Source organism: Colletotrichum karsti (assembly GCF_011947395.1).
Source record: "Colletotrichum karsti strain CkLH20 chromosome Unknown Scaffold34, whole genome shotgun sequence".
Taxonomy (NCBI): domain Eukaryota; kingdom Fungi; phylum Ascomycota; class Sordariomycetes; order Glomerellales; family Glomerellaceae; genus Colletotrichum; species Colletotrichum karsti.
The window spans coordinates 315,420-342,176 of record NW_024065934.1 but is presented as its reverse complement, the minus strand read 5'-3'; the positions used below and the strand labels follow the sequence as shown (position 1 = coordinate 342,176).

The 26,757-nt window shown below is 56.8% G+C and overlaps 11 protein-coding genes across 11 annotated transcripts; 5 read left to right on the top strand and 6 right to left on the bottom strand.

The window, feature by feature from the left end:
- Positions 1-602: 602 nt before the first annotated feature.
- Positions 603-1,832, top strand: CkaCkLH20_09516 (uncharacterized protein; the record flags this gene model as incomplete). Its single annotated transcript, XM_038892231.1, has 1 exon — positions 603-1,832. The coding sequence occupies one exon, from the start codon at positions 603-605 to the stop codon at positions 1,830-1,832; it is 1,230 nt and encodes a 409-aa protein (XP_038742467.1).
- A 103-nt stretch (positions 1,833-1,935) lies between these two features.
- On the bottom strand, positions 1,936-3,735 carry CkaCkLH20_09515 (uncharacterized protein; the record flags this gene model as incomplete). Its single annotated transcript, XM_038892230.1, has 1 exon — positions 1,936-3,735. The coding sequence occupies one exon, from the start codon at positions 3,733-3,735 to the stop codon at positions 1,936-1,938; it is 1,800 nt and encodes a 599-aa protein (XP_038742466.1).
- A 784-nt stretch (positions 3,736-4,519) lies between these two features.
- Positions 4,520-5,422, bottom strand: CkaCkLH20_09514 (uncharacterized protein; the record flags this gene model as incomplete). The annotated part of the gene is made up of 3 exons (XM_038892229.1): positions 4,520-4,663; positions 4,734-4,936; positions 4,993-5,422. The coding sequence occupies 3 exons, from the start codon at positions 5,420-5,422 to the stop codon at positions 4,520-4,522; spliced, it is 777 nt and encodes a 258-aa protein (XP_038742465.1).
- Positions 5,423-6,273: 851 nt separating this feature from the next.
- CkaCkLH20_09513 (GNAT family) lies at positions 6,274-7,393 on the top strand (the record flags this gene model as incomplete). The annotated part of the gene is made up of 5 exons (XM_038892228.1): positions 6,274-6,866; positions 6,920-6,993; positions 7,047-7,081; positions 7,146-7,318; positions 7,366-7,393. The coding sequence occupies 5 exons, from the start codon at positions 6,274-6,276 to the stop codon at positions 7,391-7,393; spliced, it is 903 nt and encodes a 300-aa protein (XP_038742464.1).
- Positions 7,394-8,016: 623 nt separating this feature from the next.
- Positions 8,017-8,847, bottom strand: CkaCkLH20_09512 (carbonic anhydrase; the record flags this gene model as incomplete). Its single annotated transcript, XM_038892227.1, has 1 exon — positions 8,017-8,847. The coding sequence occupies one exon, from the start codon at positions 8,845-8,847 to the stop codon at positions 8,017-8,019; it is 831 nt and encodes a 276-aa protein (XP_038742463.1).
- Positions 8,848-11,016: 2,169 nt separating this feature from the next.
- CkaCkLH20_09511 (uncharacterized protein) lies at positions 11,017-12,044 on the top strand (the record flags this gene model as incomplete). The annotated part of the gene is made up of 2 exons (XM_038892226.1): positions 11,017-11,362; positions 11,419-12,044. 2 exons carry the CDS (start codon positions 11,017-11,019, stop codon positions 12,042-12,044), a joined length of 972 nt encoding a protein of 323 aa, XP_038742462.1.
- Positions 12,045-12,821: 777 nt separating this feature from the next.
- On the top strand, positions 12,822-13,879 carry CkaCkLH20_09510 (uncharacterized protein; the record flags this gene model as incomplete). The annotated part of the gene is made up of 3 exons (XM_038892225.1): positions 12,822-12,983; positions 13,374-13,456; positions 13,513-13,879. 3 exons carry the CDS (start codon positions 12,822-12,824, stop codon positions 13,877-13,879), a joined length of 612 nt encoding a protein of 203 aa, XP_038742461.1.
- A 381-nt stretch (positions 13,880-14,260) lies between these two features.
- Positions 14,261-15,995, bottom strand: CkaCkLH20_09509 (dynactin p62 family protein; the record flags this gene model as incomplete). The annotated part of the gene is made up of 2 exons (XM_038892224.1): positions 14,261-15,650; positions 15,706-15,995. The coding sequence occupies 2 exons, from the start codon at positions 15,993-15,995 to the stop codon at positions 14,261-14,263; spliced, it is 1,680 nt and encodes a 559-aa protein (XP_038742460.1).
- Positions 15,996-19,291: 3,296 nt separating this feature from the next.
- On the top strand, positions 19,292-21,870 carry CkaCkLH20_09508 (uncharacterized protein; the record flags this gene model as incomplete). Its single annotated transcript, XM_038892223.1, has 3 exons — positions 19,292-19,429; positions 19,486-20,076; positions 20,131-21,870. 3 exons carry the CDS (start codon positions 19,292-19,294, stop codon positions 21,868-21,870), a joined length of 2,469 nt encoding a protein of 822 aa, XP_038742459.1.
- Positions 21,871-22,602: 732 nt separating this feature from the next.
- Positions 22,603-23,436, bottom strand: CkaCkLH20_09507 (uncharacterized protein; the record flags this gene model as incomplete). Its single annotated transcript, XM_038892222.1, has 3 exons — positions 22,603-22,702; positions 22,767-22,848; positions 22,902-23,436. The coding sequence occupies 3 exons, from the start codon at positions 23,434-23,436 to the stop codon at positions 22,603-22,605; spliced, it is 717 nt and encodes a 238-aa protein (XP_038742458.1).
- A 1,524-nt stretch (positions 23,437-24,960) lies between these two features.
- On the bottom strand, positions 24,961-26,247 carry CkaCkLH20_09506 (uncharacterized protein; the record flags this gene model as incomplete). The annotated part of the gene is made up of 1 exon (XM_038892221.1): positions 24,961-26,247. One exon carries the CDS (start codon positions 26,245-26,247, stop codon positions 24,961-24,963), a length of 1,287 nt encoding a protein of 428 aa, XP_038742457.1.
- Between the last annotated feature and the right edge of the window lie 510 nt (positions 26,248-26,757).

The following is a 26,757-nucleotide window of genomic DNA, read 5'->3' as shown; positions in this document are numbered from 1 at the left end:
ATACTTTACATTGTGGCAGAAACAAAGATGCATTCCTAGTCGCCCAAAATCCAATTGTCGATATGAGTTGGGCTGCACTGACTCGGTGTGAACTGCCATTCCCAGCACCGGGATTGAGTCACATATTCCTCGTGAGACTAAGCAAGTTGAAAGTCTCGGTTCAATACGCAGACATATGCGTCTGTGTCGACATCGCAACGGGTTTAGAAACCTTCATGCATGCATGGCCGTTGCAAACCATCGACCGCTAGCTCAGGGTGGCCATTCATCATTTGAAGATGCATGGAGGGTATGGTACCCGGAAGGTGACCATCATCCAGGGGATTTTGCCTCAAATGTCCGAAATCCATACAACTAATTTCGCAAGTTTCATTTTGAACAACGACCCTGTAACCGGGAATACCCAAAGGGCTGTACCGTTATCATGGCTCGCAGCTACTCAGGGTGCCTTTGTGACCTCTTCGTCCCTCAAACTTTCGGAGATACCTTCACATACCTAGCATATAAACGGCAACAAATTTCCTGCTGCCTACTGCGAGTTTCTAGACCTGTTGGAAACCCCTTCTTTATGTACCAGCCTCATCCAATTCAATCCCGCAACGATGGACTGGAAACAATTCATCTACATGAAATGGTTCACACCACACATCCTCCGCGGCCTCGTCTTCATCGAAGGCCTTTTCAACTGGCACCCAGATGGCCCGGAGCGACCTGCCCTCCACCCGGCCTTGTGCCCCTCGACCTCCGTCAACGGGACCTCTTCGATATACCACACAAACACGTCAACATCTGAAGGGCCCTGGGCACCATGGACGCATAAGCCAAAGTGCTTCGCCGCATCCGCCGACCCAGGCATCAAGTTCTGCGTCTACACCAAGTCCGACTACGGCACCAACGGCATCAGCATCCTCACCAAATCAAGACTCATGGACGCCAGCCTATGGTCCTGCAACGAAGACAAGGTTCCTCTCCTCTACGTGCCTCCCTCGCAACACCTCGACAAAGCGAAGCCGTACAAGGTGGTCGATATCGAGGGCAAGGGCAAAGGCACCGTCGCAACACGCCCCATCCGGAGCGGAGAGGTCATCATGACGGACCACGTCAGCCTCCTGGTCGACAAATCCGTCAACAACTGGCTCACAGAAGAGCAGGGCATCGACCTCCTCAACACCGCCATCGCACAGTTCCCCAACCCCGAGGTCCTCACAGATCTCCACCGAATCGAAACCGACGCCTCCGGCTACAACACCGTCATGGACCTCATGGAATCCAACGCCTTCGGGATCAACATCAGAATGCCCAACAGGGCCGTCCTCCCGGCCATCTCGAGGATCAACCACGACTGCCACGCCAACGCCTACCTCCGTCTGCTACGGAGCAAACTCGCGGGCACCATTCTCGCGCAGCGCGATATCGCGGAGGGCGAGGAGATCACCATCAGCTACATTTCGCCCGAGCTCACGCGCGAGCGTCGACGGAAAATGCTGAAGAAGGAATTCGGCTTCGAGTGTTCATGCGCCAAGTGCGCCGCGCCCGCTGAGGAGATCGCCGCGTCGGACGACAGGAGGAAACGGCTGCGCGAGCTGGAGTATGAGGCGGACGACGCGTGGGAGGAGAACAGGACGGCGGAGGCTGTCGGGCTCATGGAGCAGGGCTTTGGGTTTCTCCGGGAGGAGGACTTGATGATGGGTGCTGGTTGGCGGTATGGGTACATGGTCAAGTTGCACTCTGAGTTGGGGCAGAAGAATGAGGCTGAGAAGTATCAGAAGTTAGAGGATGAGTGGCAAGAGACATACTTAGGAGGGGACCCCGATACGTATATACGGGTATGAGCTCTGGGTTTGAACCGTTGGAAATACTCTTCTTAGGCTGCAAGTATATTTCGCTCTAATATAAGTGAATTTTATACATGAATCATTATACACTATAGTGATTTTACTTGTTCAACCTGGGGGCTCTCTCGGGCTCTCTCCAGTAAAGACAAGCCTCCCTGCGAATTTCGTCCTTCTCAACCCTCGTGCGGTTGTTCTGTTCCACGACAAGCTGCAGCGCGGGCTCGGACTCGAGACCGTAGCCGGTGGGCTTGTAGCTGGGCCACTCGGGGCTGCCGGGGTATCTGTACGTGTTCGGGTCGCCGGACAGGACGAAGCTGGACAGGTATCCGTGGTAGATGTGGCTGATCTCGGGGTACTGCACGACGGGCTCGTCCCAGGTGTACTTTGTGTCGGCGGTGTGCGGGATGCCCCTCCAGGCGGGCCAGGAGTTGTTGGTGTTGAAGCGCAGCTTCCAGGTCGGCACGTCGGCCAGCGAGGCGCGGTAGGCCGTCTCCTGGCCCGGGCAGATGTAGGCGTAGTCGCTCCACGCGGCCGAGAGGCGGTTGTACTGCGTGCTGTTGGGGGAGTTGGCGAAGGGCGAGTCCGGGTGCGTCGCGGGGTCCGGGTAGAGGGCCTCCAGCAGGGCCAGGTCGGTGCTGTTGAGCGCGGGGGAGTTGTTGTGGAGGTAGTCGAGGAACTCCTCGTTGGTCTCCTTGTCGCCGACCATGTAGTACTTGGCCTCGTCGTTGACGTTGGAGGTGATGGTCGGGACGTGGAAGAAGGTGCCGTCGTAGCCGGACTGCGAGCCGAACTTCTCCAGGAGGGGGCCGCCCTGCGTGGGCTGGAAGGGCCAGGTCAGGGCGGGGTCGTAGTCGTTGTACAGCTGGGTGCTGATGTTGCGGATGTCGTCGATGTCCGCGGCGCGCAGGCAGGCCAGGGCGGCGGCGTTGTCGCCGTCGGTCGGGCAGCCGAGGAAGTTCATGTACGTCTCGAACTGCTTGACGTACAGCGGGTACGTGGCGTTGGGGAACGCGCGGGCGGTGACGGCGCCGGACTGGTGGATGGCGCCGGCGAAGAGGGGCTTGCCGGCGTCCTCGTCGTAGTTGTGGAAGTAGTGGATGCCGACGGAGTGGCCTCCGGCGGAGCGGCCGCCGATGGTGACGGCCTCGGGGTTGCCTCCGAACTCGGAGATGTACTTCTGCACGAACTGCAGGAAGAGGCGCTGGTCGAGGAGGCCGAGGTTCAGCAGACCCTCCTCGTCGAAGAGCGCGGACGGCAGGAAGCCGAGGGAGTTGAGGCGGTAGTGGAAGCTGACGACGGTGATGGGCTCCTTGGAGGAGGCGGCGAAGGCGGCGCCGTCGAAGCTCTTGTAGCTGCCGGCGTAGAAGGCGCCGCCGTGGATCCAGACGAGGACGGGGGTCTTCTGGTCCAGGGGCACGCCGCGGGTGCGGAAGACGTTGAAGCTCAGGCACGCTTCGTCCTGGGTGCTGACGTCCGTCGAGGTCGGGTCCTGGATGCAGGTCTTGCCGTAGGCGGTGGCGGCCTTTGTGCCGTTGAAGGCGGCGGGCCAGGTGACGGGCTTGAAGCGGCCCTCGCCGACGGGCTGGGTCGAGTAGTCGATGCCGAGCCAGGCGTCGACCGGGGCGGGGAGGGAGCGGCCGCTGAAGGTCGAGTTGACGACGGTTCCGGTGAAGGAGCCGTAGTCCTTGAGGGTGACCGGGTTGTAGGCGGCGGCGGCCACCGGGGAGAGGACGGCCTGCGACGCCGCGAAGAGCGTCGGTGAGAACTTCATGATTGTGGACTGCGTCGACCCCTCGTCGTCTCCGAGATGCTGTTGTGCTTCTTCGCCGTGGGTGAAGCAGGTGAAGAGGAGGCACAACGCCGAAGCGCAGTGCCGGGCGTCGCCGATTTTTAAACGCATTGTTGGTCCTTGGCTTTCCGTTCTCTTTTCCCCTCTTCCGCTTGTTTCTCTTGACAATTTCCCGACGACCCGCTCAGAAGGAGACCCCGTTCGCCGCGGGGATGGTCTTGATGGAGGCGAGTCTAACGGTGTGAGCCATTGACCACTGATCTTGGAGAATTGAAAAGAGTTGGAGAAGCCCGGATCCCTGACTCAGGAACCGGCTCGAAGAGCGGAGGGAGCTGCTCCCCAGCGAGCACGCTAGATTCGCGCAGATCGATGGCATTGCTTAAGCGAAGAGGGACCCTCCTGGTCTCTTTTCTCTCCGATATCGTCGGCGCTCACTTCTGGAGACCGGGGCCCCGGGTCGGGTTGGAGCCAGTGAGGTGAGCGGTGTTGATAAGGACGAGTGCGAATTACTTAAGACGCCAAACGAAACGCTCACAATGGCAGTTCTCACCGAGGGCGCCCCGCAAGAAACATCCCGGATCGGCAAACGAGAGGCTCCCATTGCCGGCCGGTCGGCTAGTCAGCGAAGTCGTGAAATGGTTGGCGATGTGGAGTTTTGCGGAGGGCAGTGCAGTTGATAAAGGATTCAGGAAAAACGATCAAGGACAGGCGATACCGCGAGCATCCGTCATCCGAAGTTGTGTTCCGCGATCCGATATCTATCCAGATCGCTATCTTTCATGTTCGTTTCGTGATATCGTCATTAATTTCCGCAATCCCGTGGGTGAACCTCGCACATGTTCAGGAAAGCGTTCATCCCATCCCGAAATGGCCGTGCGCTCAATTGAAGGCGTTCCTAACCGGCCATCTCCTCATCGTCATCGTCATCCCCAAGTCCCGCTTCAAGGAAACCAGCGCGGTTCTGCTCGACGGCCTGGACAAACTCTTCCTTACGGAATACATCGGGCCATCCGTACTCGTGATACAGCTTCTTGATCAACTGAAATGCAGGAAAAATGCAGATTAGCGGAGGTCATGGTACCTCATGATTTTCAGCGATTGAAACTCACCTCGCCTTCCTCTGTGTGCTCCTCCACGACCCTCGCATCCCACTTCCCGGACCGCGGCGCCGGGACAACATCCAAGTTGCCAATCTGAGCGTAGATGCCATCGAAATAAGTCTGAATGTCCACCGGCTCGACAGCCTTCCACGGCTGTCCCTCGGGAGCCTCGTCCTCGCTCTCAAACTCGGTGCCGTAGGGATAAATGCATCCTACCACAAATTAGTACACATACGTTTTTTTCTGCCCACCAGGAATGTGAACTAACCCTCATCCGTATCAACCAGCCACCAGATGCCCTCATCCGCATGCGTCAACGAGACCATGCCGGCCGGCACGGGCCCGTCGAACGGCGCGAAGCCCAGGTCCAGCAGCGGCGTGTTGGCGAAGTCGTCGGCGGAGGCCGTGCCGAACCAGCGGCCGTCCCGCAGGTAGCGCAGCGGGAAGGTCTCGCTGTAGATCTCCTGGGCGTCGCCGTTGTCGCTCTCGCGGAGGTAGGGGATGTGCCGGAGCAGGTCGATGACGGCCTCGGAGCGGCCCATGGCCCGGAGGGCGTCGACGCGGAGCTCGGCGTCGCTCCAGCCCGTCGTCACCGGGGGCAGCTGCACGACCGAGGCGTCCATGTAGCCCATGCGCACCAGCAGCTCGTAGTGCCGCGTCAGGCAGTTGACGACGGCGTCGCGGCTGTATCCCGACATCTTTTCTGGAAATTATTTGACGTGGTGTTGGGTTGGGGATTGGTGATGTGTTGGTTGGTTGATGAAGAGTTGAGGGTGCAGATTTTCACTGAGCGGTCCCGTGTGGGGCTCATCGTGGAGGCAGGTCACTGGCTGTTTTTGAGTCTGAAGATGAGTGAATAATTATCTTCGCCTTCAGAGTTGTAATGATTCGCGCATCATTGGCTAGTTTACTATGATTAACATGTTCGTAGTTTGACAGGCTTTCATTTGAATGAAAATTTGAGAGCTCTCGACGGCGGTTGGTGATTGTGTCAATTTTTTGTTCGTTTTATTTGTAGTTTTAATTTCAACGTTTGAATCGTCAAATATCGAAGCATTCACATCCTTCTGTTATTACGTGGTTCTTTGAATTTGGTCCGTAAGAATCACCTGTCTCCTGAATTATGAGTCTATTGATTGAAGCCTCGAGAAACTGATATCCAGTCGAACAGTACAGTCTGATATCTTGTTGGCAGAATCGCCGATTCCATTATATCTCATAATAGCTTATTTGTTTTTTGAGGATTAAGCCATCAGGCTACGGCACGTGAACTCATGCCGGAAACTCCATAATCCAATTGACGATGATATCTTCTTAAGCATCTCCATGTTAGCTATGTGATTCATCTCATACCCAATCGACGGAGTCACCACACAATGAGTCACTATCCCTTCGCCAACTGCCTCATCCAGCTTCGCCAACCATCTGATGTAATGCTGCATCAATCACACATCACTAACGCCGAAAAAAACCACGCAACTCACACCTCACAACCGTCTTCATCACCATCATCCATCAGAATCATCCTCACTCACCCAGTCTCACCAAAATGGCGACAGTCCACACCACGGTCCCCGACGGCCTCATCCCCCTCCTAGAATCCCACCTCCCCACCTCCCTCCCCCTCCTCCGCCGCCTCCAATTCACCCGCTTCCCGAACGGCCAACGTCCCACGGCCCGCATCATCCTCGCCTCAGACCCCTCCTCCTCCGCGCCGCCGCGCGACTTCGCCGCGGCCTACCTCGACCTCGGCTCCGGCATCGAGACCTCGCTCTTCATGTACTCGACCCTCGAAGACACCCCCACCTCCCCCACCACCACCACCCCGGACCGCGCCGCCTGCGAATCCCAAATCCTCGCCGTCGTCGACGCCGCGAGGCAGATCAGCAAGGAGCAGCCGGACCACAGAGCGTACCCGGGCGCCTGCCTGGTCGGGACGCTGGCCACGGTCGTGAGGGAGGTGATGATCGCGCGGGGGGTGAGGGTGAGGCCGCGGGCCGAGTATGAGTACGAGAAGTGGTTGTTCCGGGTGGAGGAGATTCCGGATTTCGAGGTGGACCTGCCGGAGGGCGCGACGTGGGGGAGCGCGGGGGAGAGGGATTGCGAGGTTGTGATTTCGAGGACGCATATTCCGCGCCAGGTGTATGTCTGTGTTTGGGTTTGTGGGAGGGTTTTGAGCTGACTTTTGGTGTTAGGAAGACGTTGATGTCGTTTCCGAGTTTGGTTTTGAAGTTGGAGGATGGGACGCCTATTGCGTGGGCTTTCTTGGGTTGGTTCATCTACTTGGCTCTCTTTGATGGGGTTGATATTGACGGTGATCAGGGACCGATGCCTCGTTGTCGAGTCTTCATTGTGAGGTAAGTGACGTCTCAGGCAGATGTGATATAAGCAGCAAGGAACTGATATCGACGATGTGTGAAGGAACCATACCGCAAGAGGGGTTATGCAAAGGCACTCGCTGCCAAGCTCTTCAAGAGGAGTTCTGCTGAGTACGGTCCGGACGGATGGGGCTCGGCCGATGTTGCTCCCGATAATCAGGGAAGTCGTGGGATGTGCAAGAGCCTGGGAGGCAGACATGCGTGGAACTGCTCGTGGTGAGTTGGTTGTTGGACCATCTGGAGCGTTGCTGACCAGATGCTAGGAACATCATCGAGCTTGAAGATTCATAGATCGTGACATCAAGTGTGAGTATCGACTATTAGACCTGGAGAACGAAAATATAGCTCCGTAGATCACATATACAGCTCCAACCGTATCGTAGAAACCATGTAGACAAATTGTTGGTAGATAGTGCTTTTTTATCATTTCTCCATACCTACATACTCAAAGTGATCCGTATTCCAGAATGGCGTGCCAGCGGCATTTACCTTCGCCTTCGCCTTCGCCTCTTACACCAAGCCTCCTTCGCCCCAAAGATGCCGCACTAGAAAAACTCAATCCTCAACTCCGATGCCAACCGCCGGTGACAGCTTGATAACGACTCTACTCTCCCGCCCGCCGTCCACGGAGATGCACGGCAGCGGGGTTGCGCCCCTTTGAGATGTTGGACGTTTGGGCTAAGCCCGATCGATGGGCCGCGGTGGGGGGCGCCGCCAACATGTCTCGGTCCAAAAATCTCAACCCCATCCCCGATCTGCACCAGGTGCTGCTCAACAAGAAAAAAAAAATTTCCCCCATGTCCGCGATGCGATCGGTGAGCGCGACTCGACGAGTGAGTCACTGCTCACCTCCGGCTTCCCTTACTCCGTGACCCTTGCACGACCGCCCCCTCGCCCAGAAGACCGCGTCCGACTTAAGCGTCGGGGAGGTGGTAGATCTTCTGGATGTCGTGGAGCATGGACTCGTGGTCGATCTTGAGGTCCTTGAGCAGGCCGTCGTTGAAGCCAAAGACCCAGCCGTGGACGATGGGGAACTTGTTCTTGGCGTAGGACTGCTGGATGGCGGCGGTCTTGATGACGTTGCGGCACTGCTCGATGACGTTGAGCTCGACGAGCCTGTCGTAGCGGGCGTCCTCGTCCTTGATGGCGTCGAGCTCGGCCTCGTGGAAGCGGTAGACGTCGCGGATGTTCCTAAGCCAGGGGTTGAGCAGACCGAGGTCCTTGGGGGTCATGGCGGCCTTGACGCCGCCGCAGCCGTAGTGGCCGCAGACGACGATGTGCTTGACCTGGAGGTGGCGGACGGCGTAGTTGATGACGCTCATGACGTTGAGGTCGATGTTGTTGACGAGGTTGGCGATGTTGCGGTGGACGAAGGCCTCGCCGGGGCCGAGGCCTGTGATCTGCTCGGCGGGGATGCGCGAGTCGCTGCACCCGATCCAGAGGTACTCGGGGGTCTGGCCGGCCGAGAGGGTGACGAAGAAGTTGGGGTCTTCCTTCTTCTTCTGCTCGGCCCACGCCTTGTTGTGCTCGAAGACGCGGTCGTGCGTCTGCTTGAGGTACTTCTCCATGTCCTTGTCGGCCATCTTGTCGAAGTCTGGTTTGGCGGGGATGGGCTTTGTGACCTTTGTGAAGTTGGCGCGCTGGAGGGGTTGGAGATGCTGAGGTCTGAAGGGTCTAGGGAGAAGAGGACGGCCGAGTCGCGCGGACGAGAGTAGGGAGCGCGGGACGGGGATGGCTTTAAACATTAGGAGGAGGAGGGGAAGAGGGAGGATTAAAGAGGAGGAAGAAAAGGGAAGAAAAGGTACGGAGGCAGGCGGAGGAGAGGAGACGGAGGCACGCGGCTGCAGGTCCGGAGGGTTGGCGCGATTGGATGAGAGCAAAAGCAGTGACAGACAGAGACGGCAGTAGAAGTAAGCCAAGATGAAGAATGCCGCACCACCTTCGTACTGCTTCGGAAGATTTTGTTGGGAAGGTCCGACGATCGCGCGCTAATTAATTCGTCCACAGAGCGAAAAAGAGAAAAAGAGACGTCACTGCGCAGAATGCAGGGACGGTGTGCCAAGACGGTGTACAAACGGTGTCTGTCGATAGTCCGGCGGGGGAAAGAAATGACGGACCGCCCGGTGGCTAAGGCAAGGTACGGCGGTGAAAAGAGGGGAAGGAAAACACCAAAATCGAAAAGGATCGAGGTTGGGACAGTGCAGATATCACAGGATTGGTTTGGTGTGGGTATGGTGGTTGAGGGATTCAAGGTGCGGCGAACGGGAGCTTGGCGAAACAGACGAACAAAGCTTCATCTGTTTTGCTGGTCTGGGCCGCTAATTATATCAAGATCGCATATATCCTGCGACGTGAATGATCGATCTACGTGCGAAGAAAGATGATAGACAGGGAAAACCAAGCAGAGAGACACGAGTCAACCGTTGGTGTTTAACGGCCAGCAGCGATGGACCCCGCTGGTACCCGTCCGGATTGCCATTAAAAACGCCATAAGAAGCCATTAAAAGTTTCAATAGCGCCGCGCGCCCCGTCTCCGTTGGATTTGTGCGGCCTTTTTGGTCTTGGCTGACAACGGCGGCATATGCGGCCTGTTGCTGCATCTGTCACTGCTGACGATGACGATCTTGGCCAAGACGGCATCTTCTTTTCCAGCCTGCACCATCTGGGTAAGGTGGTATTGGATCTCACCGACAGATTCCCGAGATGATTTGACATGTGCCGGGAAAAATGGAGGCAACTCGCCGAATCTGGGGTACGCAATATGAGTCAATTAGAGATTGTCTCCATCTCCTCAACATCTGGCCTACCCCCTGCCCTGCCAATCAATCAATCGTCGATGCCTATTCGTACAGTGCTGCACCTCCGACTAGCACCGCACCGCGCCTCCGCCCCGCGAACGCCGGACATGGCCCCACCTCGTCCCCGGAGCGCCGGACCCTCCGGACAAATCCCGGACGCCTTGAGTCCCGCCATCTCTCTTGCCTCCGGTCGAAGCAACCCTCATCTTCTCATCCGAACCATACATCCGCTCACATAAGAGTGTCTCATCAAAGTGCCGAACCTTGCAGATGATGCTTCTCATCTCTCGAACTCAACGGGTCCTCGGGGACGTGAGCTGCCCTCAGAAGAGGCCCCAGCGAGCCGCCCTGACCTCCATCGGCACAGTGCCCTTCTCGTCGAGAGAAACAGCGACTTGCGAACGACTTGGCTTGGACCCTAACGGTCCCCGAATTTGGTGTCGTCCGCCGCAGAATAGCATCTCAACCCGTGGTAGGACCGGTCTGAAGGAAACATGCCAAACTTCCTGAAACCGGAGAGGGAAGCCCCCTGCATGTCAGCGAACGGCCCCGCGTCCCTTGTCATCGCTCGGTTCTCGGAGGCCGGCTGAACAGTGGGATGGTTCGTCTTTGGTCCGTCTCGTTAGGCAAAAGGTCTCAGTCAGCAAGTTGCCTCAATGGTCTCCGTCTTGGCCAGGAATAAATCCTTCGTCTGCTAGACGGTCACTAGAAGCTGTCAAAATCGAGGAGGAACAAGCTAAGGTCTGGCTGACATATGCCTGAGTTTGCGGGGTAAAAGGATGCAGATTTCATCAAGATCATATGCATAGATGGATGTGAGAGAAGCCGGTTGTTCAACGTTCCGCGCAGGACTGGAGGCAACATATGAGGCAACATGTGAGAGTTTCAAGAGACAATTAAGGTGTCCCGTGGCAATCATCACACACGATCAGCCTTCACTTCGTCCTATCTTACATGCCCAGTGCTGAACCATCGATACTTAACCGTCTGGTTCCTCTCATGGCCACAGGCCTGCGGTTTCCTGTGTGAACCCCATTTCGTTTCTTCAAGGTGCCGCTAGTTGGCAGTTCTTCCGTCTTTCGTCTTCGCATTTTTTCGTCTTTTCTCCCGTTCACCATGGTCACCTGGCGTGTATCACAAGGCCTGGCCCTCCTGGCCGGCCTGGCTCTCTCCCAAGCCGCCATCCTCCCCCGCGAGAGCAACCCTCCCAACATGGCCCTCCGTCCCTGGGTCACCGTCGGAGCCGAGGGCGCCACCAAGACGATCACGCCCACCATCAACGACGGCAAGACGACGTCCACCTTCCCGGGGAGCACCACGCTCCCGACGGCCGACGCCAAGGGCGAGGGCTCCTTCCTGCTCTGCAACCCGGCCGCGGGCTCCGGCGGGCTCACGCAGCCGATCTGCGCGCCGGCCAAGAACAGCGAGGTGGAGGGCGGCAAGACGTATTTCGGTGAGCCCTGTCCCCTCCCTCTGCACCGGCTGCGCCCCGTCGGACGGCCGCTAATCGTGTACCAGTCACCTGGGACGCCTCCCTCTTCCCCTCCCCCAACACCGTCGTCCAGATCCAGGGAGACTACGGCGTGAACAAGTTCATGAAGGAGCCCGGCCACGGCTTCACCTCGCTCGAGATCTCGGCGTCCCAGGGCTTCTTCGCCTGGTCCGTCCTGAAGTATGAGATGCCCGTCGGCGAGGTCCTCGACGTGCAGCTGTTCCTGGCCGTGCCCGCCACCAACGGCAGCATCACCTCCCGCGAGCCCGGCCCGAAGGTGCGCGTCGTGAGGAGGGAAAAGGCAGATGAGCCGCTCCGCCGCCGCGCCAACGTTTTCGGGATCGTCCTTCCGGTCATCTTTGGCGTGTTGGCCCTGGGCGGCATCGGCTGGTTCGTCTGGTGGTACGGCAGGAAGAAGGGCATGTTCACGTCCCGCAGCCAGGGTTATGGTGTGGGAAAGAGCCGTGGACAGAGAACGGACGGCCTCCGGCTCGCGGACGGCACGTTCACGTCGGCGAATCGTGGTGGTGTCGAGATGATGCCGCCTCCGAGACCCCCGCCGCCGAGTACCCAGACCACCGGCACGGTCAACGCATTCCGCCAGGAGATCGACAGACAGGAGCGCAATGATAAGGCTCTGAGTATGATGTGAGGGGGACGATTGAGGCAGAGCAGGCTCTCATGTCTAGCTCATGATTAACGGCTTGTACAACAAAACCACATTCGCTTCGTATGGGTAATATCCAGGGTCTGGGAGGCGGAGTATCTGGGGATAATGTCCTGTGTAATACCACTTCTAGTTAAGTAGAGGAGATCAAAATGATAAACAAAGAGACGATTGATGCCATATTTGACCGAACTGCCATAGAGATAGTGCATGCTTGGATGGTATCTCGAATACTCGATTCCACGCCTGATATAGGAATCAGTTCAAACGCATATGGAAATGCGTGAATGCCGTGAGAACCATATGAAAGAGTCGCTCTTCAAGAACGGCGATTCAATGCCAATTGAATCGCTGTTCCCATGCTTGTCTGCGATCGTTTGCACATTGTTTCTTACAGCTGGCCATTGGTAAGAAGGCCGTTCTGTTTCTTTACTGCAGAAGGATGAGACTATCACCAAGGACAGGCCCAAGAGGTGGAAACCCCACCGTCCAAAACGGGACAAGCGCGAACACCAGAACGAGTGGGGTCTGCAGCACCAGCGGTCCAGTCAAAATTAGGCGAAAAAAAGACGAGGGACACAGACCACCACCTCAGGGCTTGCAAACCCCAATCACCACGGCGCATCCAATTGGCCCCTGGTCGTCGCGAGGCACTTTGCGAAATTTCCCTTTGAATTTTCGACTTCGTCCGCTCGAGCTTCCAACTAACCAACCGACCATCGCCAACCAGCCAAAACCACCCAACCCCTCAAATCAGTCAAGATGAGCGGCCCCGCGGTTAACAAGATTGCCCCCAACAGCCCCTCGAGGGCCAACCCCTCCGAGCTCGAGCAGAGCATCGCCCAGGCTCTGTACGACCTCGAGAGCAACACCGCCGACCTCAAGGTCGCCCTCCGCCCTCTGCAGTTCGTCTCTGCCCGCGAGGTGAGAACTACCTGAAAGAATTCCCTGTCGAGGAACGCATTCTCCGAAATTCGACAATCCTGTTCCTGCCGCCACGCTGCGAAGAAGAAGAAAACACCACCGACGAGAAGGAGGACCCCCGATGCGCAAAAGCCCGGTGAAATACCCGAGCGAACCTACTTCTTCCGCCGATTGAGAGACATCGAGGAGAATGAGGAAGGGAACTGGAATATGATTCTCTGCGCGGAGGGTTGACTCCGAGTCTTGTGTGGTGGTTTTCTCTTTCTCGCTGCTCCCCCGTGGCGGCGGAGATTTGAACGCTGAAAAGAATGATAATCTCAGGAACAGGACGGGAAGCGGTCCAAGGCATCGTCCTGGAGCTCGCATGCTGACTTTTTGATCTTGGTATAGATCGAGGTTGGCCACGGCAAGAAGGCTGTTGTCATCTTTGTCCCCGTTCCTTCCCTGCAGGGCTTCCACCGCGTCCAGCAGCGGTAAGTTTTTGCCTCTCACTCACACCCATCTCTCCTCCATACTAACGACCGCCCAGCCTCACCCGTGAGCTCGAGAAGAAGTTCTCCGACCGCCACGTCCTGATCCTGGCCTCCCGCCGCATCCTCCCCCGCCCCAAGCGCTCCGCCCGCTCCCGCAACACCCAGAAGCAGAAGCGCCCCCGCTCCCGCACCCTCACCGCCGTCCACGACGCCATCCTCACCGACCTCGTCTACCCCGTCGAGATCGTCGGCAAGCGCCTCCGCACCAAGGAGGACGGCTCCAAGCTCCTCAAGGTCATCCTCGACGAGAAGGAGCGCGGCGGCGTCGACTACCGCCTCGACACCTACTCCGAGGTCTACCGCCGTCTCACCGGCCGCGGCGTCACCTTCGAGTTCCCCCAGAGCGGTGCCTCTGACTTCTAAACTGCTCATTCATAGAATAATGGGTTTTGTTTGGTTGGGAACGTGTTCACTTAAAAAAAGGATTCTGGTCGGTCAATGATGGGTTTGGCATTTGGTCTGCTGCGATGAGAGCATGGCAATGACTTGGTTGGTCAAAAGGGTCTGGCGTCTAAAGGATGTAGCTTGGCGGATTCAATCACAGGCCGCCCCAAAAATGCATATACCACACACTTGACCGCTCCCTTCATCTCACTTCCAATCGGTGACCATGTGTATTAATACGTCTGGAGTTGTCGGTGTCTTGATATCCAAAAGGACCATGCAGCGCTCCTCAGTCGACATGAACCAAACGACACGCAAATCAGTGAACTGAAATCAGGTGGGTATCATTCGTCTAATGCATCACTCCTGACTGATGCGTCCCACTCCAAGGACGCACCAGTATGCCAATTCTCTCTTTTCCCGAGCCTCCTTCTCCTTGCCTGCCGTTGTACCGACGTCGCCCTGAGCCTCCGTCTCCCACTCGATCCGCACAAACATGGGAATCTCCAACACGTCCTCGTCCTCCAGCAGCGCGCCCTCTGCCGCTTCGCCGCTGGCCTCCAGCCTCAGGGACGCCGGCACCACCTCCAACACGATGCTGACCCAGTTGCGGCCGCGGTCGTAAATCTTACCCACTTCCGCCTGCTGCAAGGCGCCCTCCTCGCCCCTCCGGCTCTCCTTTTCGGTGTCGTCCTTCAGCGCGTCGTCCCACATGTCCGTGTTCGCGTCGATCTCGAACTGCGGGCAGAACACCGTCACGGTGCTCGCAAACCGGCCGGGAGTGCTGGAGGGCGTGGCCAGGGACACCTTGACCGTCTCGAAGATGGGGTTCTTGAAGGTCAGGAGATACTGGATGGGCTTCAGAGGCGTAAGCCAGAGCTCCTGGGGTATGGGCGGCCTGGCCGTGGAGGGGATGTTCTGAGACTCCGAGCTGAGGGGCCGGATCGTGATGGTCGGGATGTAGCTCCCCGCGACGAGGCGGATGCGGAAGCGCGTGTTTGAGATCTTTGCTTCTGGCTTGCTGATGATGTGTCTGCATATGGGGCATCGCTTCGATCGTTTGGTCCTGAGGAGGTAGGGGATGGGGCGCAGCTGGTCTCTGAAGCGGACCGAGTCTTGTTGGTGGGAGTTCTGGTCGATGGTGGTCGTGTCATCGATATGAGTCGCGCGCAGCTTCTCGATGGCAGCCGTCTCGTCGAGGTCTGTCGTCTTCAGGCCTTCGTCCGTGCTGAGAGCCTCCCGCATGATCTGCACCTTGCCCCGCGCCTGCTTGTGCCCATAGTTGTTTCCAGTGTACAGACTCATAATGCGCGACAAGGAGCCGGGAGAGGAGAGGCCGAGGTCTCCGAGAGACGACAAACCTCCCGCCGACGGGTTGGAGTTTGCAAGCTGCGTCTGGTAAAACGACTTAAGTTGCGCAAACTGCAGCTCGGTATCCATGTCTTTGGCGTCCAGGGAATAGTTTCCCTGGCTCTCCTTCTTCCTCTCCTTGTGTTCCTTGGGCGTCAGCTTCGGCTGGCCGCCGTTCTGCATCTTGGCCAGCTGGCCGTGGATGCCATTGGGCCTTTCGAACTTGATGCCGATCTCGGTCGAGCTCCAGTTGCAGTATGAACAGGCCAAGACGTAGGGACCGCCTTGCGGGGCAGACGCATCAGCCGTGAGCAGGCTGCTTGCCTCGGAGCGTTCCTCGAGGCTCGTAACCGCGAGGGGGCCGATGCAGACGGGACATTGGAAACAGCTTCGGGTACATCTGCAGAAGCATCAGCAAGATCGTCCCAAGTCGTGTTGCAGCACTGGCGCCTCACCTGTTGCCTTCGCTTTTAAGGTTGCTGCTGGGCACCTCAAACAAGCAGTTTGGGCAGTAATAGGTGACGATTTCCTCGTTGACACATCGTGGACACCTGATCTGATGGCAGTCCTCGCAGTACATCAAGTGCTCCAGCGGGTAAAGGCTGTAGTTGGCGCGCGGAGCTCGGGGGTCGAAGGTGCGCTCATCGTCCTCCGGGCTGTCTGGCGTCGACGGCGAGCTGTCGTCGCTGGCCCGGGTCTCGGCACAAGGGCACCGGATGTAGGTGTATGGAGTCAGAGGCGCCATTACGGCCACGGCATAGTGGTTGGTGGAAGTGATTCCGAGGGCAGTAATTGGAAGAGAGGCTGGCTGTGCAGCGCGAAGGTGCAGAGGTGCCGTTTGAGATTCTGCACTGAGCGAGCCCCTCGGACGCGAAAATGGCCTCGCCTTCGTATCCAACACCGCGATTCTAGGCTCAGAGGGGCAGAAAGGTCGGGGTACGGCGAGCGGTCGGGGCCGATAAGGACGGGCTTACCTTGATCCCGTGGCCGATATCCTATCGATAACGATAAGAACGGACAATTAGATAAGCGAGATCTCTTGGGTCCCACCTCGAACTCTCGTACCCTCCACTTCGGCCGGACAAACCACTTACACGGCCTTTCCACTGACGTCCATTGACTTCCCATTGACATCCCATTGACATGGGATTTGATCGCTTCTCTACCATCCATCGCTTCCTGGCACGTTCATTCGCACGTTCGAGTTGCCTTTGAATGGTGATTCACTCCGAAATCCGAATGGACGGACATTCGAGCTGGCAAAGTGTCACCCACGGGAGGCGTACGACCGGCTCTTGTCAACCAGTCGCCGGCGAACTCACCCAAGATGATTCGAAGGAGCCGTCACGGATGCCACCTATTGCCTCTTTCGGCACATTCAACACGTTCGCCTAATGCAAACCATTCCTCATTCGAATTGGCCAGACCCAAGGTCTCGGTGTCACCGAGGGCGATGTGAATGGCTACCGGTCTATCCCAGGTCCCGAACCTTCTCCACGCTGCCGTTCGCCATGCCGCCCGCCGGATTTGCCAGCCATACCTTAACTCGTCCAGGCCTCGTCCAAGGCTTCCTTTTGCCGTTCTAGGGCTTCCATCTGTCTGGGAACTCCTCTTCAGCTTCGACGTTTTCGTTGCGGCAAGGCGTCACGCTAGCGGGCAGCGGCCCAGGCCTCTGGAGTGCGACAGGTGTAGCGGCGGCCTAGGTCGTGCAAGGCACCGAAGCGAGCGAAAGCTGAAAGTTGTCATTTCTCTTCGAACAGTCGCTTCTCCGGTCCGGCAGTCGACGCCGGCCCAGGTCGATAGGAACCAGCTTCGGAGCTCCTTTGTGCTGGGCACACTTCCTAGCCAAGTCTTGGGGCCGACTCGAACGGATGGCAGCACTCTGCACGGTATGTGCCGCGCAGACCAAAGACATCAAAGTGCTTGCATCCTTCTATGCCGCTTAGGGTTGCGCCTGAGCTCCAGAACGTCATGTCAATTGGAGCAGCGGGCACCCAGACGTTTGGGCCTCTCGCCTTTCTGTAGCTTCGTCAAGCTTCCCGCCGACAAGGTGGCGGCCACCACGGCCAGCTCGACTCCAGGTCGGAGAGATTTGGTCTGAAGTCGTCCGAAGTTGCGATCACGGCAATCGAACTGGCCTCTGAGTGGCTCACGCGAAGGGACAAGGTGTTCACCTCGGCGGACGGCATGACCCTAGATCGGAATCTTCACTCGAGGTTCCATCGTGCTGGTTATCCGACTTGGATGATCCCGGGAGCGTTCGGCTGTGGTCTGGACACATTTGGCGACGAAGCACAGCGGCGGAAGCATGTCTCTGCCTGCACTGTTCTTTGAGACGCTGCAGCCTGCAATAGGCCTTGGGCCCATTGTGAGGTCTCAGAGTGGTCGATCGATTTCCCGAGAGAGAAAGCGAATGGGAGAGCAGCTCATTATCAACGTCTCGGATTTGCCTGGCCACCGTGGTTCTGGGTTGCCCGTTGCCTTTCGCGGATGACATTGCTTGGCTCTATCAACCACTGTCATCCAACAGTCATGGGGCCTAGAATCGAGTTTGACGTGCACAAGACGAAGACGGTCGGCAACAAGCTCAAATCGCCGCATGCGACAGCGACCGTTGGGATTTGGAAGTCGCCTCGATGACTGATGATTCGGTAACGCTGTCCAATTCCGACATCACTCACAACACGGCACTGCACTTCGAAGCACAGCTCCCGCGGTCTAGTGCCATTCTTAATGAGACACCACTCTATCGAGTGAGCCGCTCGCTGTGGTGGCCAATGAGGGAGCTCCAAAGTGCATGCAAGCTTGCGCCGAAAGCTGCGTCGAGGACGGTGATCCCCCATGTCAACCCTCCGAAGGGTGGGCGAGGAGAGCCGGGAATGACGCTTTGCATCACCACCAGAGACTAGCACCCTCCCGAGTCCCCGTACGAGGGTTCGCACAGAGAAGAAGTCCTCCTGTCATCGAAGGGAAACTACTTTACTGCCTCTGTCGATCATTCCAACGTCGTCTTGGACCGCGTCGCAACAGCGTTTGTGGATACGCAGAGTCTGTTTGAGACCTTCAGACTGAACATTAATTGTCGCCGTTGAATGTTGCAAACTTGGGACCAATGTATTCCAAAAGGGCTTTGCTACGAAAGGTTCGCTCACAGACGGGGAACCAACTGCGGCGCAGCCTTGAAGCTTACGCTTGCTGCATCATGTGCCTGGGCGCGTTGGATTACACACGCAGTGCATTCTCACGCCGAGAGCCTGACAACACATCCAAGATATGGATGACAGGCACACCCGCTTGGGTGTCCTCGCTCTCTGCCGGCCAGGACAGGGCTGTGAGTGAGGGGTTCGTCCATCGACCTAGAGGCGGGCCGGCCTAAAACATGGCGTGTAGACATCCTTGTGTCTCCCGCCGCGTCACTCCAAGCTGCTCGGACTGCGTGGAAGGCGACTAGTCTCACCGCGGCGCTGGTAAAGTCCAGTCCCCGAAAGCCGGGTCGAGATGCTCTGATCTGGGACAAGCGACATAAAGCCATCACGGCATCCACCCGAAGACGATTGGTAAGGTTTCCGGCACCCAATTTCCCCATCCAACCACGGCTTGTGTGTTCACCTGGATTCGCCGTTTTCGACGACTTCATGGCATGAGTGACGACCCAAGTTCATTGTTCGCTCCTACGGGCGTACTGGTCACCACGCTAGCTGTCTGAGTCCCCCTCTTCAACAAACGCAGATTTGCCGGGGGGTCCTGACCGATCGTTGGAGGCCCATTGGCGGTCCGGAACACTTTCACTTGCAGTCATCGGCGCCATCGACTGTTGTCAGCTCTCCAAAGATGAGGCTGTGGCCGCATCCAGCTGGCTTGCCTTTCGGGCCATGGCGAAGAGACCCGGCCAAGGAGTCCCCCAAAGGACCCAAAGGATCGCCGAAGAATCGTCCATATCAACGTCCCAACCCCCCGAAGCCGTCTCCCGTAGACGTTTCCACCAAGACCGGTCGCCGTGAAGCTCGTCCTCGTATGCCGCTTCCGCCACCAAGTCCTACAATGTCGATCTCAGCTCAAGCATGGAAGTCCAAGAAGTTTGGGGTGCCCATGATGGAGGGACGGGTAGCCTCAATCTCCAAGGTCAAGAGATGGGATGGTGCTGCCAGATCCTGCAGTGACTGGGATAACTTGAGAAGGGTAAGCCTGCAACTTTTGCGCCGCAAGATTGAACATTACACTCACACCCAACCCAGGATCCCGAATTATGGTTTCGCGGCGGCAACTGCTTCGTCCACTTATACGGCAAAGGCCAGTCGCGCAGAGGACCTGCGTTCAAGGTGCCCTTCGGCGCTCTGCTCTCTGCGAAGTGTCATCCTTTCGTCAAGAAGTTCATGTCCCGGGACGTCCCCGAGATGCCAGAATTATTCAGCGACCCATTTGAGGATCTCGACCGATGGAATGCCCTGAATCCTCACGAGAAGATTGAGCTGTACATCCCGGCGCCTCCCATGGCCGACAAGGACCAAGCGTTTGCATACCATCTGGCAACCCGCAACTTCTTCGCTTGGATTTTCAGACGTTCGATCGTCGGCGAACACCTCGGCTCCGCGTTGATCGAACTTCTGAACAGCATGGCGGAGTTCCGAGGTCACAACGAAGACAACTTCACAGACCTCACATCCTACATGGACGAGGAAGGATACCTTGATTTAAAGGGCCAGCCGCACCATGCACTCGCCATTCTTCACCTATCAGAGTGCTTTCAGATGCGGGACATGTATATCGACGCCTTCAGCCACTGCGTTGGAATGAGCGAGGAGCTTTTCTGCAGCCCAGAGTATCAGGTATGCTCACTGGAATCCGTTGTCTCTCCCGAGAAACGCACTGACACGATGCAGCACATCAGCTCCATCTCCAGGACGCTCATTCGACGAGCGCGTGCAGACATGAACAACCGTCTCAGCCAAGCCGGTAGCATGTTGAAGACATTCCTCGAGGAAGAGCTCTCCGAGACAAATCTCGGTCTCCCGGCCGGAGGTCGGGCCCACCTGGACCGTTTCCGTGCCTTCGTGCTGTCGCATTACATGACGAGACTCGGCTACTACCCGCCGCTCTCGTTCGATTCCCGGAGCACAGTATTCGACCCTGAAATTTTCGAAATCCTCCGCAAGGATTTCAAGGCAGTGTACGACCTGCTGGTTGACGAAGGCTTCACCGCGGATGACAGCAGCCCGCTGCTCGCTCAGGGTGGCATCTGCGCCGTGCAGAGCGTGCAGGCATTCGATGAGCGATGCGATTTCCCCTCCCTCAAGCATCCGCTACCGTTACTGCCTGAGATCGACGATGACAAGGCATCTCGTCGCATGTCACTTGCCTGGTTGGCAAACACCGCACGGGGTGACAAGCTTAAGCCTGATCAGAGACTTATTGCACATGCTGCTCTCATCAAGGCTATGAACATCCGCGATACGGATATGATGGACAACGAGTTCGTCCGAGCCTACCGCAAGTTCGAGGAGGACTCGGTCGCACCCCACATGAAGAGTGACAAGACGGAGAAGATCAGCCCTGTTGACGCCCGAAAGGTGCGATGGATCTTGATCTACGCTGTCCACCAGGTTCTCCGCAACTGCACGCAACCCCCTCCCGAGGTCCGCGATTCCGTTGATGTTGACTACCACCTGGCTGTGTCAACCGAGCAGTTGCCTCCTTGGAAGAACGCCCGTGGGCTCAAGCCTCTTCAGAGCCACAAGTTCACTCCGAATGTCACACGCTCGCAGTCCATCTCGCACTGGAACAACCCGATATCTCCCTCTCTTATCTCACCCACGACGCTCGTGTCGCCCAGCATCGTCATCCAGCCAGACATCGACTACACAGCCAAGGCACGCCGGGATGAGCTTTCCCGCCGACAGTCGGTAGCTGCTGCCCCAACTACACCCGCCCGATCTCGTAGCAGGAGTTTGTCTCGCAACAGCCCCTTCCGTCGGACACTAAGCATCTTCAAGAAGTTCGAGGAAGAAAACCCAGCCCCCCGTAAGGCGTCATACTGCGAGATTGTAGTCCACGGCTATGGCAACGGCACCAACGCTGTCACCAAATTAGCGCCCCGCGCCGTTGAGCAGCCTGAGGTTTCGCCAAACACCCTCGCTCCCGCCCCGCGCTCCTTCTCTACTTCCTCAGAGTCGAGCGCGATTTCTGAGGTTTCCGCCGGCGGCGTCAGCTTCGTCACTGCCGAATCAACGGCGCCGCCGACCTCACCTGAGTCACCGGACAAGAACTGGCCGAACCAGGACTCCCCGATGCTGAGTCCCATTCCTCTTCGCGGCCGCAGGCGTGTCAGGGACGTGCTCTCATTTACAGGAACTCCACGTGCTAGCTCCTCGGAGTGGTCTCCCGACAGGCGCCACAGCGTCATCGGAAGCGGCAGCTACGCCCACGACTACGAGGAGTTGATCAAGGAGCAGGAGGCTCACTTCGACCGTCACGAGCTGGAACCTCTCCCGCTTCAGATTCGCAAGGCTTCGGCGCCGTTGACTCTCGAAGCCATGATCGCCGAGGATAAAGATGTCCAGCCGGAGTGGGAGCAGTTCCAGGATGTTGGCGGCTTGACCAGTTTGTCGCCGCTGCACATCTAATACGATGTTGCTTGATCTTCAATGCAGAGCATGGCTTCTGTTGGAGACAAGGAGCCATGATTTTCTATGTATCTATTGTTTCAAACATGATGAGAGATACCCGACGACACCCTCTTTTGTACTACTTCCATGTATCATTTTTATGAAGGCGTTTGGGTGGCACGGTGTCGCCATCCATCGAAGACATGTTGTGTAATATAAAAAACCGGGTGGAGATTGGAATAGAAGTAATAATACTCTTTACAGAAATAATCCCAGTGCCATTGCCTGAGTTCTAGTTTTGTTTGACCATGTGCAAGCTTCCAGAAGGCATATCAGGCTTGACTTCACACCCACTTGAATATCGGTCGCACATTCTGTTGATTGACCGATTAGCGCTGACGGCGATGCTGTCCGCATTCGTCGGAGGTGCATAATGGCTGCAGCACAACGCAAAGAAAATGGCTGACCAGGCGCACGTTGAACAACCCCAAGCCAGCCAAATCGTCGAGAACGCAACGTGGTTAACACATGCCAAAACATTATTTGCAGTCCGGTCTAACTTATGTACCGTCCCGTCCGTTAATCGATACGACCACCCGGTTCACCCTCCTTACATCCTTAGCTCCCGCTGCCGACCCCGTAACTTTCCTCGTTGGTCATTGCATCGCCCAAGATTTCGGTACCGTCCCGTCGATATATATATGCAGCTTCAGCTCTTCAGCAACGTTTATACACAGCCTGAATCGCAATTTATTCCGTCTTGGTCGTCTTCGAAGCAAGAACCAGTCCGTCGACGATCTCGCCGCCGAGCGATGCGATCATGTACCCCGATCCGAGAAGCCATGCGCCGCTGTCGCCAATCGCATTAGCATTCTGTCCGCGATTCAGATGGTCGCCGCGGAGAAGGAACTTACTTGGGAATGATCCAGAGGAAGAGCAGGTCCATCGGAGGGTTGTGTCCGATGTTGTCAAAGCCGGAGAAGTACTCGTTCGCCCCTACAACCCATTAGCATCCATCACCCTTTCCCTCTCGCATGTCCATCACTCACAGTACAACACCGTCTTGCTCAAGGTCATGACCGCCGCGCTGAACCCGACAACGACAGCCAACGCCCCGGCCCGGCCCCCGACGACCTTCTTCACGCCCGCCGGCCCGTCCACGGCCCGCCCGCGCGAGAAGTACACCCAGACGTAGACGAGATACATGACGGTCTCGACGAAGTTCAGCGCGCCCTGCGCCGAGGTGAAGCCGTTGCGCGCGTTGAAGGCCTTCCAGCCGTAGACGTGGTCGACCTCGCCGTAGAGCGCGTAGGGCGCCCAGAGCGGCCAGTGGAGGTGGCCGCCGGGCATCGTCCACGGCCGGAGCAGCACGTAGCCCGTGTCCCAGGCGACCAGCGGCAGCGAGACCAGGAGCCAGAAGAGGGTTACGGGCGTCGGGGCGTGGGACCAGCCGCGGGCGGTGGATTTGTTGTCTTTCGGGGCCAGGGTCGCGGCGGCGGCGGCGACGGCGCGGGGAGGGGAGGTTCGAGGGGGGGAGTCGATGCCGTTGGGGAGGGCGCGGGAGGTGGAGCGTGTTGAGACCATTGTTGCTGTTGTTTCTTTCGGTTTCGTTTCGTGAGTAGGGTCGAGGATTGTCGGCGGTTCGCGATCTTGACACGATGTACGGAAGACGCGGTTGTGAGGTGAGTTTTTGTTAGAGTTCAGCTTCGGAGGGACCAATTGAGCCGTCGGGGGACGTGATGCCACCACCCACGGTGAGCTAGGCAAGTAGGTAAGCTGAGCTCAAGGTGAAATGGTTAAACTACGATCCGTGTGTCCCGCGCGTCGCATTGGGGGGACCGAGTCGGCATCTTTGCGCCCCGGAGCTGTGGCGATTGTCCATGTCCAGGGGTCCCTTTGCGCGGAGTTTTGGGTGACATGCCGAAACACTAACGGTTCCCGCGTGAATTTGAGGGGCTGGGGCGATTAGTCAGGAGCATTTCTGCAGCTGAATGTTTTCTGTTTAGCGGATCGCGGGGGAGGGGCTGTTTGAGAGAAAACGGTTTTGAATGAGAAGTGAGATTCACCAGTGATGATGGCTTTCATTCGTCTGACTGTGTTTGGTTTATTTCACACGGGCTTGAATCGTCTCTAGATACGAGCTTTGTTTCCGAACTTGACGTGATTGTTATGTACGCCCTGAAGACTCCGAAGTAGTTTGCTCTTGAGCGCTATTCCGCTGCGGTGATATGCTGTTTTGTACATTTCGTAACCGAGCCAAGCAAACTGCCCGTCCCTTTTCAGGGAAAAATACGGTGAGCTTAGCTAGGAGCTTTGGAGTGGTTGGTAGCTGATGAATGTTTAGTACGAGATGAGTTAAGGTAGATTGAAGATTTGACTAAGACTTTGGCACGCAAATCGACCAGGAATAATCACCGGGGAGTAGTGTATGTCAGACCACCCAAGGGCCCAAAGCCTACGTGATTGAGGCGATGCGAATGAATCAATGAGATGATGTCAAGTTGAATGAAAACTCGAGCTTCTTTGGAAGATATCGCGTTTAAATTGATGCAGTTTTTTGCCTTGATTTAGATGAGCCTTCATTGTCCCCTGAGGACCTGAAGCCTGAGCCATGCGATGGCTCATCTGTCTATGTTCGTGCTCAAGCCGATGATAAATCGATAACATTTTCCCCAGCGGGTACCATCCGCTGGATAAAAAAGCTGCCACTGCGGAGATGAAATCCCCTTGCCACTATGCATGAACGCCAGCCAACCTATTCACAGTTTTATCTACACCCATAACTCCAAATGATACAACCCACATTGGGCATCGTAGCCTCGATATCGTAATGCGTTCCCCATTCCCCGCCATTCCATGGCGTCGTCATCATTTCCCGAGCAAGAGAAATACGCAGTAAAAAAGGATAAATCTTAGAAAGTCGTACACATGTGCAGCGTGGTGTTTGGGCAATGGGAAAGGGTATATGAAGGGGTATACAAACAATAAGAAGAAAATACACAAGACGCCGCGCGGGGTATTTTTGATAAGTTTTATCATTACAACATTTCAACATTGAAAAATGGGGTATTTAGGGGTAGGAGGAAGGGAGGTGAAATGAGCGTTGGATCAAGGCGCCCCTCGAACGTTGAAATAATCCGAGCCAACGTCCGACAAGTCCGTGGGATCGTCTGGTGAGGCATCGGCGTCTTCCTCTTGCTCATCTGCCGTGGCGGGATCCGGACCGACTTGCGATGATGATGCCTGCGGCGCCGAATTGATGCCCGCATTCTCAGCGGGTTGTGTGTTCTGCGCAGGTACGCTGAAGTTGTGGCCCAGCAAGTCAGGGTCAATGTCATGTAAGACTTGATCTGATACCATCGTTTGTGGTTGATGTACGACGCCGTGTTGCTGCAGCATGTCGTGCGTAGCAGCAGCCGCTGGTGGGATGGGTTGATGATGAATCCCCGAAAAACAATCAGCCGAGGTCTGGTCAGGGTGCGTGTCGTGCTGTGACTGTGCCATAAGTTCGCTCATCATCCTCTGGAAGAACTCGCTGTTGAAGAACGCTGCGTCGAAGCCCTCTGGCGGCGGAGACGACGGACAGGATGGTTGTGCAGGGTGAGGAACACCGTATGGATTGAACCTGTGATTCACATGAGGAGTTGATCGGATTGGCTGAGTTCGACGCATGTTATTGGCAGGCCTCCATTGCGGATGTTGACTTTGAGAGGAATGATGCGCTCCGTTTCCATTCTGACGGTGATGGTGGCCAGGCTGGGGATGAGATGACACGTCCTGGTTCCATTGGCTATTCACATCTGCAGTGTAGCTTGCAGGTTGCTGGTTTGGCTGACGCAAGTCCTCTGGTTGAGTCCATGTCGGCATGAAAAGCTGGGCCGATGGGAACAATCCCTGGGAATGGCTTCCTCCAGCATGGCTCTGGCATTGTGGTTGGATACCTGGGCCTAGGTTCTGCGCCGGGGCTCGAGCTGCGGCCTGAGAACTGCTTTCTGCATGAGAGTAATGCTGTTGCTGCTGTTGCTGCTGTTGCTGCTGGATCATTTGCGGCGCGTCCACAGGATTGACTGGGTTCACATTGGGATTCGTCCAACTCGTCTCGAAAGCCTGCGAGAAGCGATTCATCACTTGCTCCCCTTGGTCTCCGTTCAGAGTCTGGTTGCTCTGCAGCTCAATAAGTCCACCGGTAAACACGGGACCCCTTGCCTGGTACACGGCATCTACAGCGTAGTCTTCGTAGTGCTCGATGTCTATGTATGGCGATGTCGGTTCCGGAACGCCAGGGAACAAAACGCGCCACATGTTATACCATTTCTCCTCACCATCACCAGGTGGCAGGTGGTCAAGATCATTCTGCTGATCCTCCGTGACGCCGTCTCCGTGTGGATACGGCATCGTCTGAAAACATGCTCGCAGTCTGATATGCGCATTGCAAGCTGCGCGAGTGCCGAAGATATCCCAACATGTTGGGCAAAAGGGTGGCAGCAGATGTCTCCTCGCATAATGAGTCTTCAAATGGCGACAAGTCTGCTGAGGATGAAAGAGACATTCCAAGTGTTTGAGGGGCCAGCGCTTAAAGAAATGGCATGCAAAAGGCATCTTATTCTTCTTCTCCTGCTTTGTGCGCGTTGGACGTTTGGGGGGGTTTTCTTCCGCCGCCGAGTCGTAATTCTCCTCATCGTTTCCATTTGGGCGTCTGGCCGGCTCCTTTCCTTTGTCTTGCTTTTGTTGATTGTTACTCGAGCTTTGGTCGGGATTGGCTTTAGCACCTCTAGCGGGTCGTTTACCGGCTGGGTGCGTCCGGACGGGAAGGGCCGTATTAAGTTCGGACGGCAGCACGGGAGTCTGAGCGCCCCGAGAAGTTGGTAGACTTCTTCTTCGAGATGCTGCCCACAGAGCTTGGAG